The sequence below is a fragment of the Cervus canadensis genome, chromosome 18 (assembly GCF_019320065.1).
Source record: "Cervus canadensis isolate Bull #8, Minnesota chromosome 18, ASM1932006v1, whole genome shotgun sequence".
Classification (NCBI taxonomy): Eukaryota; Metazoa; Chordata; class Mammalia; order Artiodactyla; family Cervidae; genus Cervus; species Cervus canadensis.
Genome location: NC_057403.1, coordinates 18,094,783 through 18,113,931, shown reverse-complemented (window position 1 = coordinate 18,113,931; position 19,149 = coordinate 18,094,783). Strand labels below are relative to the sequence as shown.

General features: G+C 49.9%; 1 protein-coding gene across 4 annotated transcripts; it reads left to right on the top strand.

The window, feature by feature from the left end:
* The first annotated feature begins 6,626 nt into the window (after positions 1 to 6,626).
* GPR4 (G protein-coupled receptor 4) lies at positions 6,627 to 16,917 on the top strand. 4 transcript variants are annotated; one of them, XM_043437681.1, is made up of 3 exons: positions 6,660 to 6,748; positions 12,032 to 12,096; positions 14,857 to 16,917. In XM_043437681.1, exon 3 carries the CDS (start codon positions 15,710 to 15,712, stop codon positions 16,796 to 16,798), a length of 1,089 nt encoding a protein of 362 aa, XP_043293616.1. In that variant the 5' UTR covers positions 6,660 to 6,748; positions 12,032 to 12,096; positions 14,857 to 15,709; the 3' UTR covers positions 16,799 to 16,917. The 4 variants fall into 4 exon arrangements, with proteins under 4 accessions (XP_043293615.1, XP_043293616.1, XP_043293618.1 ...); XM_043437680.1 differs by lacking the exon at positions 12,032 to 12,096 and having other exon boundaries at positions 6,627 to 6,748; XM_043437683.1 differs by lacking the exons at positions 6,660 to 6,748; positions 12,032 to 12,096 and adding an exon at positions 9,740 to 9,756.
* The last annotated feature ends 2,232 nt before the right edge of the window (positions 16,918 to 19,149 follow it).

Genomic DNA, 19,149 nt, shown 5'->3' with positions numbered 1-19,149 from the left:
GCCAATCAAGGTATTCCATACCTTCTCTGATCTTCTGCAAGTCAGCTTTTTTCTCTGGGAACAGCATTCTCCATGCAACAGAAGGATGGCACCCGGCAGTTTGAACCCCAAGCCCAAAAATCCCAAAGAAGGGCTATGAATGGCCCATCTCCAAATCAATCAACTTGGACTGTTGGTTGGTCTACTGTGATTGGTTAGTTCCACTTATGTGCTGACCAGTCCTGGACCGATGATTGTGGCCAGGAAGATGGAATCATTAAAAACATGGAAGCCTCACTTGAACCATAGGGTTGAAATAGGGCAAGGAAAGTTTTCAGAAAAGAGGACTGACACTATAGAGATCTAGCGGATGAGGTATGAGCGTTCTGCATTACAAGAGACAGAAACCTAATTTCATCCAGCAGAAACAATAAGAAGCAATTGCCAGGTCGTGGAACTGAGTAGTCCAGGAGGGTTCTAGCTGGATTGTGGTGATTGGGTTTCTCCCTTTGGGGATTTCTCAATTTTTTACCTGTAATCTTGAGCAAATTTTGAACTTTAACCTTTTATTGATGTGTTGATACGTTACATTCAGAAAAGTACACTCATCATAAATGTACAAAAACAAATGGATCCAATCCATGCAGCCATCTCCCAGGTGATAACATAGAACATCCCCAGCCCCCAGAAAGCCCCCTTGAGTCCCTTCCTAGTCATTGCTCCCCTCTCCCCTCAGTAATCGCTACTCTACTTCTCACACTATAGAACAGTACCCATTTTTGAACTTTAAATCGGAGGTCAGCAAACTTTCCAGAAAGGGCCAGTTAGTAAATATTTTAGACTTTAGAAGCCACTCAGTCTCTGTCCCAAGTAACTCTGACCTTGTCTGTGTGAAAGCGACCACAGACAACGCGTGCATGAATGAGCTTGGCAGTGTTCAAATAAAGCTATTTATGGATACCGAAACTTGAGTTTCACAACGTTTTTGCTGTGTCATGAGATACTGTTGTTTTAGTCTCATTGTATTTAGAAGTGTGAAAACCATCCTAGCTCACGGGCCATACAAAGATGGGCAGTAGATATGATTTGGTCCACAGTGGTACTGATAGTTTGCCCACTTTTGCTTTAAATCATGGAGTATGAACTCTTTTTGGATCTGGCTTCTCCCCTGGAGCCGGGTTCTTAACCTCGCAAGGCCTCAGTCTCCTGGTGTATAAAATAGAAGTTAATAATAGCACCTTCCCCCTAGGGGTGCTGTGAAAATGACTTAAATACCCACGGAAAGTTTAGGACAGGGCCTGACACATAAAAAGCCTTCTAGAAATGTTAGCTGATTATTTTTACACTTGAGAACACACACCGTGGCTACAGGCATTCTGCCAGGCCACATGACAACAAAGCCAGAGGAAGTCTTTCTCTCATGGTGTTCCTGTCTCCAGAGGAATCAGATTGGCTCAGCTTGGATCCTGTGCCCAGTCTCTATGGCCCAGGGCAGCAGTCCCTAACCTTTTTGGGACTAGGAGACTGATTTTGTGGAAGACAACTTTTCCATGGCCAGGGTAGGGGGATGGTTTGGGGATGATTCAAGTGCATTACATTTACTGTGCATTTTATTATTACATCAGCTCCACCTCAGATCATCAGGCATTAGATCCTGGAGGTTGGGGACCCCTGGCCTAGGGGCTAGGGTCATGTGATTGGCCAGGCCTGGGTCACTGGCTCATCTCTTTGCTTAGGAAGGGGTTAATGTATGATACCTAGGACTGATAGCCCCACCTACACCTCATGGAATGGTGGGGGAGTTCTCTCGGAAGGGAGGAAGGGAGATGAAGTTACCAGCCACCTCAGCCTATTTATGTCAAGGTGAGTGGTACACTGGAGGGCAGGGTCAGCAATGTTTCTGAGAGTTTGAAGACCCCTGTTCCCAGTATCTATTGTTTCAGAACAAAGCTTTTCAAAATTTAATGGTTTAGCAGGACTTCCCTGGTGGTCTAGTAGCTAGGACTTTGTGTTTCCAATGGTGGGGGCCTGGGTTCGATACCTGGTCAGGGAATTAGATACTACATGCTGCAACTAGATCCAGTGTGGCCAAGTAATTAAAAATAAAATACTTTCTTTAAAAAAAAAAGTTCAAAGGAGAGTTAAAAAACTTAATTGCTTAAAACAACAACCATTTTGCTATGACTCATAGTTTGGTGTTAGCCGTTCACACATGATGAAAGTTTGGGTTCCATCTTCTGCTGTTGTGAATAATGCTGTGATAAATATTCATACATATGCATGCATGCTAAGTTGCTTCGGTTATGTTTGACTTTTTGTGACCCTATGAACTGTAGCCCACACAGCTCCTTTGTCCATGGGATTCTCCAGGCAAGAATATTGGAGTTGTTATGCCCTCCTCCAGGGGATCTTCTTGACTCAGGAATTGAACCCATGTCTCTTATATCTCCTGTGTTGGCAGGCGGACTCTTTACCGCTAGCGCCACCTGGGGAGCCCAAACATTCGTATACAAGATGTTATTTGGACATATGTTTTCATTTCTCTTGGGGTAGAATTACTGGGCCATATGGTAATTCTGTTTAACTTTTTGAGAAACCTCTGTGTGTATGCGGTTAACAATTCTGAAATAACTATAGACTCAGAGGAAGTTGCCAACAGAGAATAGAGAGGTCCTCTATACCCTTCATCCAGTTTACCCCGGTGGTAACATCCTATGCAACTATACTACACTAGCAAACTTGGAAACTGGCCCTGGTGAGTCTACAGACCTTATTCAGATTTAACCTGTTTTACATGTCCTCTTGTGTCTATGTGTGTGTATGCAGTTTTATCACATGTATAGATTTTTTTCAGGAGGATTCCGGAAAAGGTTATAAATTCCCTTTTGTTTCTACAGTATTTCCAAATTATACCTGCTGTTTATATACAAGTATGTTTGCTCTCTGGTCTTTGGCTAGTTAACAAGCCCTAATAAGCACAATGAGTTCTGTCATCTGGGCTGAACGTACTTCAGGTATGGGATGATATTCTAAAGAAGTCTTTAAAGTAGTGATAGGATATCCTGCTTGATAACATCTAGTTTCAGTTTTGAAGTAGTGTATTAGTCAGAGAAAACCCCAGACAAACAGAGCCAGTGGGGTTTATATATTATAAGGAATTGGTTCCCTCAATTGTGGAAACTGATAAGTCCCAAGATCTGCTGGGTCAATCAGCAAGCTGGAGAACTAGGAGAGGCAGAGATGCAGTTTCCAGTCTGAGTTATTCACATGAAGTGCTTAGAATGGTACTTTGACTGTAGTAAGTGGTCATTAATTGTTAGCTGCCCTTATTTTTCCCTCATTTCTTCCTTTTTAGGCCAACATCTTCTCCTGTCCCCTTCTCTTATCTCCAGCCACTTGAATCGCGGTACTTGCCCTTCCCTGTGACATTTCATGCCTCTGAGCTTCAGCACATGCTGTTCCTTCCCTGCTGGTATACCCTTTTGAATTTGTCCACCCAGACAACTCCCATTTGATAGGCAGAGTCCAGCAATCATATCCCGACTCCAGACCCCTACGTTTTTGATCAAACTCTCCTTTCCTGGGATCAAAGTCTGCTTTCCTGTCCTCCAGCTTTTTGACCCTTCCCTACTGTCCAAGTTCTGGGGAAGTAAGTGGTCCAGCTCCATCAAAGCATCCCTTTCCCTGGGTCTTGGAGCTCTGTCGCCCTCTTGTGCCCAGCCTCAGACCTGCGTGGAAAAATATGCATAGAAAGTTCTGGGAGAATAGTGCAGGTGATGGGAAAGATTGAAGGCCGAAGGAGAAGGGGACGACAGAGGATGAGATGGTTGGATGGCATCACCGACTCACTGGACATGAGTTTGGGTAAGCTCCGGGAGTTGGTGATGGACAGGGAGGCCTGGCATGCTGCAGTCCATGGGGTCTCAAAGAGTCGGACACGTCTGAGCGAATGAACTGAACTGAACTGAGTGCAGGTGATTCTCCACAGTGCACCTAAGGGTCACTCTCAGCCTTTCTCCTCCAGCTCTGGGTACTGTGAGACTCCCTGTGTGGACTCCACGCCCTGTGTGGACTCCATGCATGAGAGTCCATTGGTTGGGCTCTTCCCGTTACAAGCACTGACAGGAAATCTGAAGGTCAGTAGTGGGGGAAGAGGTTGGAGTATTTATTTCCCAGGCCTCTCTCTGCATCCCTGCAGTTTTGCCAGTGGATGTGTTCTCTATCTAGAGCTACAGCTCCTCTTGTGGCTCAGACGGTAAAGAACCTGCCTGCAGTGTGGGAGATCTGGATTCGGCCCCTGAATCAGGAAGATCCCCTGGAGAAGAGAATGGCAATCCCTTGGACAGAGGAGTCTGGCAGGTTACAGTCCATAGGGTCGCAAAGAGTAGGCACTACTGAAGCGATTCAGCACACAAGCTCTTTGAATGGCTACCTGTTTCCTGCCAGAATCCTAACTGAATCACGTTACAAACTTAGGGTGAGTCCATGAGAGAAGGGGACCCTCGCCCACCAGGGCACCTCAGAGTTTCTCTTTAGAAGGACCTTGGGATGGCCAAGGAGCTGACGGGAGGACTTGTCTGAAAGCTGGTAAACTTTACATGGGGTTATTTGTGGAGAGGGGCTAAATTCTTCATGACACTTCCATTGGTATGTCTCTCTGCCTGTCCCCTTGAGGGAGGGTAGAAGCAAAAAGCTTTTATTCCTGTGTGCATTTCAGGTCACTTGGGTACTTGGTTAACTCTTACTTTCTATTTGCCTCCAGAGCCCTGAGAGGAAAGGGGTACTATGGTTCAGAGAGGTGAAGTCACCTGTTCAAGGCCACACAGTGAATGATTATAATAGCTACCTTAAACAAAGCAGAACAGAACTGTTTCATTTCATTTCCATGAAGTTCGAGAACAGGCAACACTCATTTCCAGTAAAAAAAAAAAAAAGAAAAAAAGGCATGGAGTGTCTCTGGGGGTAAAGTAGAGAGTGAGTGCCCTGGAAAGGAGCAAAAAACCCAAACAAAACAGTGGTCGCTGGTGATGGAAATGTTTATGTTTTAATTTGGGTGCTTAGTCACATGGGTGTATCTGTTTGTTACAACTTATTGGGCTGCTCCCTTAAGATCCCGGCATTTTTATTCTCAAAATAAATAAACAGGGATTTTCCTGGTGGTCCAGTTGTTAAAAATCAGCCTTCCAATGCAGGGGAAGCAGATTCCATGCCTGGTCAGGGAACTAGGATCCTACATGCCATGGGGCAGCTAAGTCAGCACACCTCAACTAGAGAAGCCCTCACGCCACAATGAAGACCCAGAGTAGCCAAAATAATAATTATAATTGTGTGTGTGTGAGAGTGTGCACGTGCGTGCGCGCTCAGTCATGTCTGATTCTACGACCCCATGGGCTGTAGCCTGCCAGCCTTCCCTGTCCACGGAATTTTCCAGGCAAGAATACTGGAGTGGGTTACCATTTCCTTCTCCAGGGGATCTTCCCCACCTAGGGATTGAACCCTTGTCTCTTGCATCTCTGGCATTGGCAGATGGGTTCTTTACCAGCTGAGCCACTGAGGAAGCCCCAATAATTATTATACTAAAAGAATAGTAAATAAACAAAAAAGAATTTGCAAGCCCGATAGCTGTCACTTTTTTTCCTCCACAGTGTGCCAGGTCTTAGTTGCCAAGTATGGGATCTAGCTCCTTGACCAGAGATCAAACCCAGGCTCCCTGCATTGGCAGCTCAGAGTCTTAGCCACTGAACCACCAAGGAAGTCCTAGCTGTCACTTTTTCCTAAAAAAATAAAATTTATTTTTTATTAGTTGTCACTTTTGAGTGTTACATCCCAGGTCTGTCCAAAGTGCTTTGCCTAAGAATGGATCAGTTTATGAAGGAGATGATGATAACATATAAATCAGCAGATATTTTTGCAGCACTTAATATTTATGTATTTACTCCTTGAAAACAACGTGTACTGCACATGTACTATGTAGTAAAGTAACCAAACAGAAAAATGACACTCCTCCTAGTGGGAAAGCAGATAATTAGAAAAACAACAACAAAAGAAGTGGAATACACAGACTGTTGGGACACTTTCTATGGGGAAAAGCAAATAAAGCAGGGAGAAAGGAAGTCTTGGGTGGGGATGTCATGTTTTACAGAATTTATAGTATGACATCCTCGTGATAAAAGGACTATGAGAGACCACACGATCAGAAGAGGAAACAGAGGCACCCAAAGGTCACCACCCTAAGTCTGGGCAAGAGACAGGGCTGGAGCTGGAAACCCCAAGAGAGATTCCTTCCAGGGGTGGCCCTGACCATGGGCATGGGGAACTAACAGACCCCTCATTCTCTCCCTTGGGGAAGTGGGAGTGCAGTGACCACAAAGTTAATGACTTGGGTCTGGGGTCTCCCTAAAGCCCCGTCCCCCACCTCCCCAAAGCTTAAGGCTTTATCTAGTAGGAGTGCGGGGTTGGAGAGAGGTAAGCAAAGGAATTTATGAGATGGAGGCTCCCAGGCTGGGGACGTTGAAGGACTCGGGGGTGTTTCACCAGCAGGTGAGGTTTCTCCAGAGCTGGAAGGCTTTAGTGGGGTGAAGGGGTTAAGGGGGAGCGATAATGGAGGAGTTAACGGGGGCGGGCCCGGTCGGGGCGGGGCGGGGCCTCGGCTGGTGGCTCTGGCCCGGGGCCGGGAGGAGTCGCCGCCGGGTCCCTGCGCCGCCGCGGAGCCCGGATCCCCCAGCCGCAGGGAGAGGCGCCGCCCGCCCCGTCCAGCTGCCCCGCTCAGGTAGGCGCCGGTTCCTCCCCGGTCCGCGCAGGTCCGGCGGCCGCCGGCGGCCGCTCGTCCCCGTGTTCGTCCGCTGCCTCAGTCTCCCGCGTGGCCTCGGTCCCCGCCCCTCTCTGGGGCTGGCTCTCCCTGCGTCTCCGCGGCTGACTTTGTCTCTGGGTCTGTCTCCATCTCTCCGTCGGTCTCTGATGTCTCTCTGGATCTGCGGTCCCTCTCCCTCTGCTCGTGTCTCCCCTTCGCCATCTCGATGTCTCTGTGTCGGTATCTTTTATCTCTGCCTCTCCGTCTCTCTCTCACTCCGTTTGCCTGTATCCCTGGGTCTTGATGAACTCTCAGTCTATACGGATCTCTCTGCCTCCGTCTCCCCGTTTCTGGGCATCTCTTTGCCTTTTTTCTTCCTGTCTCTCTATCTCTCCATCTCTCCGTATGCCTCTGTCTCTGTCTCCACGTATCTTAGACCCGGTTCTGGCAACTTCACTCCGTCGTCATCCTTCTCCAACTTTCCCCTGGGCTGAGGATCTTCTTGGGAGTCGGGTAGGGGGCAGTAGGATTACCACCTGGGGCAGGTGGACTTTGAGGACCCCTGTGACCTGGGCTCCCCCTTAACAGAGTCACCCTACTGCTCTGGAGGTCGCCCCCACCCCACCCTCCAATTTCAGGAATTCCTGGCTGGGGGAGGGGGTGAACTTCCTCCCCAACTTCCTCCAGTCCAGGATTTGGCTGGGTCACCCATTAACTCCTTCCTGCAGTGGCTTCATCCCCCCCCCGCCCCCCCTCGCTTCAACCACCCTGAAGGACAGCTCTGGAATTTCTGTGAGATGCTGGTTGTGGAATGAATGTCATATATACTCAGGTGGGATGAGGTCTGGGGGATTTTCTGGAGGGCAGAGATAAAGATGATGGGGGCCACACCCCTCCTCACCCCCAACCAGGGCCTCCACCAGCCACACTTCTCTTGAACTCACCAGTGTGTCCCTGTGTGCTCAGTTGTGTCCGACTCTTTGCGACCCCGTTGACTGTAGCCCGCCAGGCTCCACTGTTCATGGGATTTTCCAGGCAAGAATACTAGAGTGGGTTGCCATTTTCTTCTCCAGGAGATCCTCCCCTCCAGGGATCAAACCCACATCTCCTGCTTCTCCTGCACTGCAGGCAGAATCTTTACCGCTAAACCACTGGGGAAGAATTCACCAAGGGCCCCCCAACTCTGTCTCTGTGGATGAGCTTAACTTCAGGTTTGGGGTGAGGATGGGGAGGTTGTCCTCTCTGGGCGGGGCTTCAGTAGGAGAAAATGAGAGAGACTGATAGTTTTTTTGGGGGGGAGGGAGCTCCAAAACTCTGGGAATCACAGCATCAAGAAGTTTTGAATATGAACTCTTTTTTTTTAATTAATTTTTTAATTAGAGTATCGTCAGTTTTGAATGTGAAGTCTTTGCATGAAAGGACCCAAGTATGTGAGAATGATCCGAAAGGAAGATTGGGAGAGCTCAAACCTTCAAGTTAAAGGTCTTGGGGTATTTGAATCTTTCAGTCCAAAAAGATGGGCTTTGGAATATTGGCAGTTTTCAGTGGTCGCAATCAAGAGCTCAAAAGTGCTGTCAGAGCCAGCTAGACCAAACCCCCCATTTCAGAGATGGGGAAACTGAGGCCCAAGTGTAGAGGTCCCCAAGGTGAATCAGTTTCAGGCTGGGTTGGGACTCTGGTTCCACTGAAGCCCAAATCCAAAGAAGTGGCTTCTTTTGCTGCCACTACCTCAGATTAATGTGGGGAAGGAGGTCTTCACAGGGAAGAGGGAAGACTGCCAAGGTAAGTGTGAATGGCTGGAACCCAGGAGGGAGCGTTTTTTTAGAAGCAGAGGAGAGAAAATATTTCTAAAGCCACGGTGGTGGAGAGGGAGAGGGGATAAGAGTTGGTTGGAGTGGAAGGGGTGGAATTTCAGAGAAGGAAGGAAGAGAAGAGGGGAAGTGGGGAGGGGGGCAGAGATTCACTCCCGCCTGACTCTGTCTCCTGACCCTCCCCATGAAGCCCACTGCTCCTGCAGGACAGGGCCTATAATTTGGTTTGTGTCTAGACAAATAATAACTCAGCCTCAGCCAGTATGTGATCCAGTGGGGTGGGATGAGACAAAGTTTCTGGGCCAGGTACAGAGAGGCAGCCTGGGCTCTTAGTGTCCCCACCAGGGAGAAAGAATTTAGGGGCCAGGTAAATGTGACTACCCACCCCCCGCCAACATTGAATTCTTAGTATTTTACAATTCTGCACAATTTTAGAACTTCAGGCTGCTGGAATGTAAAAAAAAAAAAGAAAAAAACACAAAACCAGAAGAGATAAAGGGAGAAAAAGGAAATGGGGTTCACCATATCTGTAAAAAAGAAAGGGGAAATACAGATTCGTGTTTGGTGGGCAAAGATAATGATCACTGAGAGTTTAATAATAGATTATGAAAGTTGTACAATTTTTTTTTTTTAAAAGCATAGAGCGTTCTAACAATAGAACTTGAGAATCCTGGAATGTGAATTTCCTGGGATATTGGAAACCTAGAAGGGTAAGGGTGTGGAAGCCGCCATAATAATAATAATAGAATGGAAGGAAGGTAAAGCTCTAAATGGTTATAATAGAACAGTAAACCATGGCCTGGACTAACAATAGAACCTGAGGATCTGAGAGCCTTGGGAATCTAGAACATCCGAGGAGTAGAGTCAAGGACCCTTCCTGGTGTCCCTTCTGGGTGGTGTGGGGGACATGTGTGGGGGGATGGGTATCCCTTTGATAGAAATGGGGAAACTGAGGCCAGCAGAGTGGTCACGGTGGCCTGACTGTCCCCGGTTTCCGCCAGCCAGCCGCCAAGGCGCCAGGTGGGGAGCGAGGCTCTGTGATCACATTTCGTTCCCCTAATGAGCAGACCAACCGGAGCTGACTGGTCCCCACGGGGCTGACAGGGGAGCAGGAGCCTTCAGAGGAGGGAAGTGGGGAGTGAGAGAGGTGACCTGGAGGCTTCTAGGACAAGGCTGGTGAGTGACGGGGGGTGTGGGGGCTATATTACCTCTCCCTCTTGCCCTTTCAAGCCCCCAGCCCCAAGCCTTCAGCCTTGCTGGACTGAGAAGCTGGCTTGAGCAGCTGAGACTGTGCAAAGTAGGGTCAGGGGTCTGACAGTCCTTTCTGTCACCCCACTATCGCTCCACATTCCCAACTTATCTCTCTTCCCTGGCCCTCTGAGAGGGACCAGCAGGGACTAGGAGGTTGAGGGGTGTGGGCTTGGGGGAGAGACTTCTGGGCAAGGGAGTCAGATGATGGAGGGGCATGGAAGACCCCCGAGGTCACTTGCCTTCTGGTGGTGAGAGAGCCTGTGGGTTTTTCAGCAGAGTCTCGAAGAGGGCTGAGAACCTCAGAACGACTTGAGAAAAAATTACAAGGGTGCAGGGAGGGAAGAGAGAAAACATTCTTTTTCGTTAAGAACGACTGATCTAAAAAAAAAAAAAAAAAAGAACGACTGATCTAGGCAGCCTTGACATGTCATGTGACTTAGACAGCTAACTGCCTTGTTGGTATCTTTGTGTGGGGGGGGTTGATGTTGGGCAGATCTCAGGTGGGGGAGACGAGAGGGCTGAATGCCCCTCCCCCCACGCCTAGCATCCCCCAAGAAGCAGGTGGGTTGAAGAAGAGGGAGAGGAGGAGGGAGGGGCGAGTGTCCTACTGGTTGCCCCTGGAGGAAATTAGCAATGGGAAGTGCATTTCCTTTGTCTGCAGGAAATCAGTCTCCGGCCTGTGTACCCACCCCAGCCTCAGAAGAACTGGGGGGTTCTTGAGAGGGTGGGACAAAGGGAATTTCTCCACTCTAAGCGCCTCCTCTCATTATGAACTGGTTCATTTCTCATGTCAGCTCCGCAGTGCCTGTGGAATAGTAATAATTGTTCAAACACTGCTCAATTTATAGATGATATCACCTCTACCAAGGAGGTTTCTTTCTTTAAAGTTAATTTTATTTTTCAAATTGAAGTATAGTTAGTTGATTTTGGTGCTGTTAGATAGCATCACTGACTCAATGGACATGAATGTGAGCAAACTCCAGGAGATGGTAGAGGACAGACAGAGGAGCCTGGCGTGCTGCAGTCCATGGGGTTACAAAGGGCTGGACATGACTTAGCAACTGAATAACAACAGTAGTTGATTGACAATGTTGTGCCCATCTCTGCTATATGGCAAAGTGACTCAGTTATACACATTCTTGTTTTTAAATATTCTTTCCATTATAGTTTGTCACGGATGTGGAGTTAAGAAAATATTCACACACAAAATTATTCATAACCAAAAGTTGAGAGTTAAGTTACATTTTACTGGGTGAGGATTTCTAGGACTTCAAGCCTGGGAGTCAGCATCTCAAGTCACCCTGAGAAAACATGCTCCAAGGAGCCAGGTTATATAGATGTTTTGCAACAAAGGGCAGGTAGTCTGAACATCAGAAGATTATTGTCAGTTAAAGAAAACCAGATATCCCAAGTTGAGGAATTGAGCGCTTTTCTATGTATTATGGGAAGATGTAAGAGTCTGGGTTCAGTGAAATCATTCCTTTGATTTGCACCTCAGCTATCTGGGGTCAGTATCCTGTGTTTTCACATCCTGAGCTTCCTAGGGGTAGGGGGAACTCACCATGGGGAGTGGTTGCAGTCTGGTGGCTGCTAGATGGCAGGTATTCTTTCCTTCCTGAGTTCCCTCAAGGCTCACCAGCTCACCATCCATTGTGGCCGCAGTTGCTGGTGACTGTGACATCCTTGTTTACTGATACAGCAGGAACTATTTCATTTCTCACAGGATATTGAATATAGTTCCCTGTGAATAAGTTGGGAGATGTTTTATCCTCTTCAATTTTCTGTAAGAGTTTGTATTGAATTGATATTTTCTTCTGTGTGTTTTTTTGGGGGGGGCCATGCCATGCAGCATGCAGGATCCTAGTTCTGCAGACCAGGGATCAAGCCCACACCCCCTGCAGTGGAAGCAAGGAGCCTTAACCACTGGACCTCCAGGAAGTCCCAAAGATTTTTGTATCTGTGACGTGACTGGTATAAAAGTTGTGCCCCACCTCCCCTTCATGCAGAAGGGGAAACTGAGGCTCCTGAAGGAGAAGTAATTCCCTTGGTGTTACAGGCTGAAGGAGAGACCCAGGGCAGAGAGAGAGAGGTGTTTTGAGTGATTTGTTCCAGGCTGAAGGAGGGGTGGTTCAGTTCAAAGGGAGGGACCAGATTGCACTGTTCCAGTCAGCAGCAAGCCCCCTCCCTCCCATCTCCACAGGATCCAGGAGTGTCTGTGAGTCTGAGGTGCGGGCCGCCCTTCTGTCATGGAGGACCCCACAGCGGGTAGGATTTACTAAGCCGGGACTCAGCCCTGACCTTTCAAAGTCAATTATGCAGCAGAGAGAGCCTGCCCTTTTCACTTTTTCCTTCCTCATCTCTTTATCTCTGGGACCCTGCAGGGACTCGCTGGAGCTTGAAGTGGGGGGTGGTGCTGCCTCAAGGGGAGGGGGAGCCTGTGTGGGAGCAGGGGCTGACCAAATGCCTGTTCCCTGAGTCCAAAGGCATTTATTGAGTGCCTACTGTATGCTGGGCCTGTCCTGGGTGCTGGCGATAGCTACAGCAGTCAATACCCGGTCCCTGCTCTCCCAGAATGTCCATTCAAGACAGACAGGCAGACACAAACAAGATGCAAGGTGATGTGAAGAGAGTTGTTTAGTCACTCAGTTATGTCTGACTCTTTTACGACCCCACGGACTGTAGCCCGCCAGGCTCCTCTGTCCATGGGTTTTCCCCTAGGCAAGAATACTGGAATGGGTTGCTATTTCCTTTCCCAGGGGATCTTCCCAACCCCGGGATGGAACCCATGTGTCCTATGTTGGCAGGCATACTTTTTTTTTTTAACCATTGAGCCACCAAGGAAGCCCTGGGACTATGGATAAGCATATTTTCATTTTGCATTTGTGCATTTTCTAAATTTCCTTCAATAATGACAGATTTCCCTCACTTCTTGAACTTCCAAGTACCCAATCTATTCAATCTATCCCTTTAACGTCAACTTCATAGCCATTGCCTCTGTCCTGACTCAGTCCTCTTTCTTGCCTTGACTTTTACAACAACCTTCTCCAGCTGTGAGTAAACTAACAAGAAGCACCTCACAGATGTGTGTACCTCTCTCCCACCAGCCATCTATGATGGCAGAAATCATGTCTTATTTATATTTATCTCCAGTGTCCAGTCCCGTGCAGGGCCTAGAGGAGGCACTCAGATGTTGGAGAAACTGAAGTTCTCCTCAAATAGGATGTAACCTCCTGGAAAAGAAGAGCCCTATCTTGAGATTCTGTGATTCCTGTAATTCCTCCACACAATGGGTGGGTGTGGGTGGGCAGGACTGTGGGTAGGGAGGGCCTCCCTGAGGAAGTGATGGAGGTATGGGAGCTAGTCCTAAGTAGATCAGAAGGAAGGACAGAGGTGGTGAGACTGGAAAGAAGGTCCAGCCTTGAGCCTGCTGAGGTGGGGGAGGGAGAGGTGGGCACGAAAGTCAGCTAGGCTGTGAAGGCTGGTCAGGCAGCGCCTTGTCACCTGGGGGGAAGACTTGAGATTTTGTCCCAAGTCCATGGGGAAGTTATTGGAGGATTTCAAGCAGAGAAAGATTAATAACAAGAGCTGATGGACATGTTAGAGAGACCTGTCTGGCTGCCACGTGGGGAGTGAGTGGAGGGAAGCCAGAGTGGCATGCAGGAAAGCCTTGGGGAGGCTCAACTGCAAGGTCCAAACCAGCGGTCATGGTGGAGCAGAGTGGGCAGCGGCCGGGGTTTTAGAGACATGCATGGGTTCAGAATTTAGTGTGGAGGTTAGGGAGAGCCCAGAGGACTCTCCCATGGGAAGATGCTGCTCAGGCACCTGGGAGGTTCCTGTGGGCCTGCTGGATGCCTTGGGGCTCATCCCTTCCCCTCTTTGGCCCCTCGGTTTCCTCATCTGTCCTACTGACTCAACCAGTGGTTTTCAAAATGTGTCCTGGGGACCCTTCAGAGGTGGACTTCCTCCCGCCACCTCCTTTTATCTAGAGCACTGAGTAACTTCCCCTTTTCACTGTCTTAGATGAGATTTCCTGTTGAGATATGTTGTTTTCTTTTAAGTGGTTCCACTGCCTACAAACTGATGCAAACCGCTGGATGGAATGGCCTCTAAAGGTGCCTCTACCTCAGGACTTCACTCCCCTCCTCTCGGGGGCTGACAGTGGTCCCGGGCTTGGTCCAACACTGTCTTTTGCTCTGTGCCTAAAGATCTCCCCAGGACCAGGGGGTGACATGCCCAAGACTCTCACTCGGGGAAGTCAGAGAGAAGCGGGAAGAGATAATGAAGGGGGTGGTCTCTGAGGGAGGGGACTCCTGGCACTGCCCCCAGGGCTCCCCCTTGGTCGGTTGAGTTCTCATAACTTCCCTGCCCCAGCCCCCTGCAGCTATGCTTCCATGGGCTGTCAGCCCAGGGCCTCTCTCTGTCCAATTATTCTTGGGTGAAAACTGACGTTCAGGCTGGAGAAAGGAGGTCAGAGCCAAGATTTTCCCCCTCTCCCGTTATCAGGACCTTGGACAGGTCTCTGAACTGCTGTGTGCCTCAGTTTGTCAAATAAATTCACATCCACAAAGTGCTAAAGACAAGGTCTGCTATGTAATAGGACTCAAAAAAACTTTAGTTATTATTATCACCACCATCATCATCATTGTCAAGAATTTGGAGCCCTGGGTTAGGAGTAGGAAGCTGGTTCCATCACTGCCTTGCTGTACATCCCTTGAGGGGACCCATCCCTCTGGGTCCTGTCTCTATGTCTATAATATGATAGGTGAAACTAGTTCAGCATTTCCCAAAGCATGATATGAGACTTGTGCCAGTTTTAAGTGGTTTCTGGAAGAAAGTTTAAAAAAAAAAACTATTAGGGAAAAACTATAACTGACATCTCAAATCTGTGTTTTCAGTGATCTGTTGCTTAGATTAAGCATCATTAAGGTGCCTACCCTCTGGAGCTCACCAGAGTCAATGACAAAAGGGCGTGGGGAGCAGAGGGAAGTCCCTGACACCTCTCACGGCAGTCCTCTTTCCCCACAGGTATCGCAGAGTCAGCTCTGAACTGTGAAGCAGGGCCACCTCATCTCAACTGCTCAGCCCCCACCAGGACCAAGCTGGAGCCCCTCCCATGTCCCCGTTAAACTTCCTGTATTGGTAACCCTGTGCTGACAGAGCCGTTACTCACCACCTTCCTGTTTCTTTAAAACCCTTCCACATTCCCCAGACTAAGTCCTCCCTATCTTTCATCCCTCATAGGACATCCCCTTTTTTTGTAGTCTTCTCCTCTTTGGTTACCTCCCTTATTTCCTTATTTCTTACTGGGTTCCTAGGAGGTGTCAGCACCCCTATCCACCTGGCCTGGTCTTCTCCACTCCCAAACTGTGGGCTGCCCTATCTCAACACTATCCCATACATTTCCTGCGTCTTCTTGGACATTTCACCTCACTGTTACTTCAGCATAGCCATGCTTACTTTCTACATCCTCCACAAATCTCTGTCTCTCACCACTGCCCACTGATGCCTTCATCTCTCCCGTAGAAACATTCCCCTTGGTCAATCGTGTGTTACCCCAGTACTCTCCCATTTAAGCTCTGGTTGGGTCTCTAAAACCTCCTTGACAAAGCTCTTTGTTAATCCTGCCACCCCCAAACCTCCCTCCTGTCGTAATTCTATCCCTTCTCCAACTTTTCTCTCTGAAGCCTCTGTCCTTCCCTGCCTAGCCTGGCCCACGATTCGCAGCCCACCTCATCCTCTAACCCCGTGAACTGCCTCCCACCATGTTCCCCTGAGCCTCCAAGGAGGGGGCTCAGGGAGGCCTGATGGCCTCCCGCCCCCCGTGGCCCCACAGCCCCCGTGGGCCAGGGGAAGCACCCCAAAAGACCCAGTGCCAAGGATGGGCAACCGCACCTTGGAGGGCTGCCACGTGGACTCTCGGGTGGACCACCTCTTCCCACCCTCCCTCTACATCTTCGTCATCGGCGTGGGGCTGCCCACCAACTGCCTGGCCCTGTGGGCCGCCTACCGCCAGGTGAGGCAACGCAACGAGTTGGGCGTGTACCTGATGAACCTCAGCATCGCTGACCTGCTGTACATCTGCACGCTGCCGCTGTGGGTGGACTACTTTCTGCACCACGACAACTGGATCCATGGCCCCGGCTCCTGCAAGCTCTTCGGGTTCATCTTTTACACCAACATCTACATCAGCATTGCCTTCCTGTGCTGCATCTCGGTGGACCGGTACCTGGCCGTGGCCCACCCGATGCGGTTCACCCGCCTGCGCCGTGTCAAGACGGCCGTGGCCGTGAGCTCCGTGGTCTGGGCCACGGAGCTGGGCGCCAACTCGGCACCCCTGTTCCATGACGAGCTCTTCCGCGACCGTTATAACCACACCTTCTGCTTCGAGAAGTTCCCCATGGAGGGCTGGGTGGCCTGGATGAACCTCTACCGGGTCTTCGTGGGCTTCCTCTTCCCCTGGGCCCTCATGCTGCTGTCCTACCGCGGCATCCTGCGGGCCGTGCGGGGCAGCGTGTCCACCGAGCGCCAGGAGAAGGTCAAGATCAAGAGGCTGGCCCTCAGCCTCATCGCCATCGTGCTGGTCTGCTTCGCGCCCTACCACGTGCTCCTGCTGTCGCGGAGCGCTGTCTACCTGCGCCGCCCCCGGGACTGTGGCTTCGAGGAGCGAGTCTTCTCGGCGTATCACAGCTCGCTGGCCTTCACCAGCCTCAACTGCGTGGCTGATCCCATCCTCTACTGCCTCGTCAACGAGGGCGCCCGCAGTGACGTGGCCAAGGGCCTGCACCACCTGCTCCGCTTTCTGGCCAGCGACAAGCCCCAGGAGATGGCCAACGCCTCGCTCACGCTGGAGACCCCGCTCACTTCCAAGAGGAACAGCATGGCCAAAGCCATGGCAGCCGGCTGGGGGGCAGCTCTGCCCACCCAAGGGGACCAGGTGCAGCTGAAGATGCTGCCGCCGGCACAGTGAACCTCGAATCCTGCAGAGCCCCCACTCCCCCACTCCCTTCCCTTCTGGCCCAGTGTATGCAAATTGTATGTAAATAAGGCCCTGATACTATTCATAAAATGTAAGAAAATAGGAAAACAGTGAGGCTGATGTGTCACTGATCAGTCATCATCCTCTGCCATGACCCTCTGACAATTCAATAGAACTGTGCCAAGCCCTGTGCTGAGTGGTGCCTGACCCAGCAGTGACAAATGGCAGCTCTGGCTCTGTCCTCACGGCTCCCCTTCCAATGGAAGAGACAGAGCTATCCCGGGAGGGTGATGCTCCAGAGTGGGTAGGGCTCAGGCAGGGGAGCCCAGGGGCTGGGGGAACCCAAGAGGGTCTCTGGCACAGTCTGGGGGATGGAAATGGCTTCCTAGAGGAGGGGACCAATAGATTAAGTTTCCAGAAGGTAAAGACAAAGAAGTCAGGATTATTTCCAACAAGGGAGTAAAAGTCTGTGATTCAAGGGGAAAGTGGAAGGAGAAATTCATTGAGTATTGAACAATCACTTGTGTCTTTGGGAAGCACCTGGTCATATAGAGTAGAGAGAGAGCAGTACAGAACATTTTAGAGTTTGGAGATAAACAGATTTCTCCAAGTGTGCCTGAGGAGGAGGAGGGAGCATATCAGAATCCAAATAAAAGGCCATTGGTCAACTGTCTGGAGGAGCAGGGAGCAGGATAGGCTTGAGAACGGGGCTCAGGACAAGAGAAGGGTATTCATTTATACTAGAGAGATTTATTTATACCTATGCTGGCCGGTATAAACAAACAGTGACCAAGACAGCCCAGGCCCCGCCATCATGGAGCTCACAGTAAATGAGTAAATAAAGATAAATATTAAATTTGGAATCGAAGGACTTCCTTGGCAGTCCAGTGGTTAAGACTCCGCACTTCCACTCCAAGGAGCACAGGTTCAATCCTTGGTTGGTGAACTAAGATCCCATATGCTGTGTGGTGCAGCCAAAAAAAAAAAATGGAATTGGTAAGGATAATGGAGCAAAATAAAGCCAATTGAGAGGACAGAAAAAGACATGGAGTCTGATCTGGATCAGGAGAGTGGGGAGGGCTCACTGAGAAGGGGGCATTTGAGAAAAGACCTGAAGGAGGTGAGGGTTCAGATGGGAGAGCACTGCAGGCAGAGGGAACAACAGGTGGAAAGCCCTGGAGTAAGAGAGTGCCTGAATTTTGAGGGCCAGCAAGTACACACAGCAGTGTGGTGGGAGCGAAGGTGTGGGAGGACATTAAGAATGGAGATGAGACAGGTAGGGACGGGCGCCGATGTCCCAGAGCATTGTGAATCCATACGAGGACCTTGCCTTTTATTACAAGATAAATGGGAACCACAGAGGGGCTCTTAGCAAAGAACATTTGGGATTGACTTAAACGTTAACAGGAGTCCCAAGCTGTTGAGTAGGGAACAGAATAGGGCAAGTAAAGGCAGAAGCCAGAAGCCCAGGCAGGAGATGCTGACAGCTGGACCAGGGTCAGGGTGGAGCAAGCAAGGATCAGTGTCAGCTTTGGGATTTCTCTTGAAGGAATCCAATGATGGAAGAAATACAAGACCCTGTGAGATTGTGTAACCCTAGTCCCTTGCCCATCCTGGGAAAAGGGTGACCAGAGGACCTGAATTAGAAGGAACTCTGGGAATGATCCCAGGCACTATTCACCAGAGAGGCCAAGTCATTAGCCCAAGGTCACACAGCCGGTGAGTCAGTGCTGAGACCATCCTGGGTTCCCTTTCCCCTCCCTGCCTCTGCCTCTGTTCCCACGCCCCAGAGTGGTCATGGCTGCTGCCCTGGCTAATGGCGTTCCCCTTCCTCCCCTGGCCCTCAGGGGTCAACCAGGAATGGCTGTCCTTCCAGAACCAGACTGGAGAGCAGGAGGAGGAAACACCCAGCTCTGGACAGGCCTTGACCCCTCTGGGTGTATAAGAGGCTCCAGGCTAAGGAGATGTGAAGCCTACACACACACACACACACACACACACACACACCTCCCCACCCCCACCCCCCTAAGGAGATGTGAAGCCTACACACACACACACATCCCCACCCCCACCCCACCCCCTACACGGGCATAAATACACCCTTGCCCCGAAAGTTCCCGGAAGTGGTTCCTGAGAGAAAGAAAGAGGAGGGAGGAGGGGAATGAGGGGGAAAAAAAAAGAACTTAATGAGGACAACTTTTTTGCAGGAGGAGGGTTGGGTCACTGAGATGCAGGAAGTTGGGGCTCTGGTGTTGTGGGAGAAAGAAAAGAGGGAGGCCTGGGATCTGGCAGGGGGGTGGGGGGTTGTAATTTTCCCACCCTGTCTCATTGCAGTACAGCTA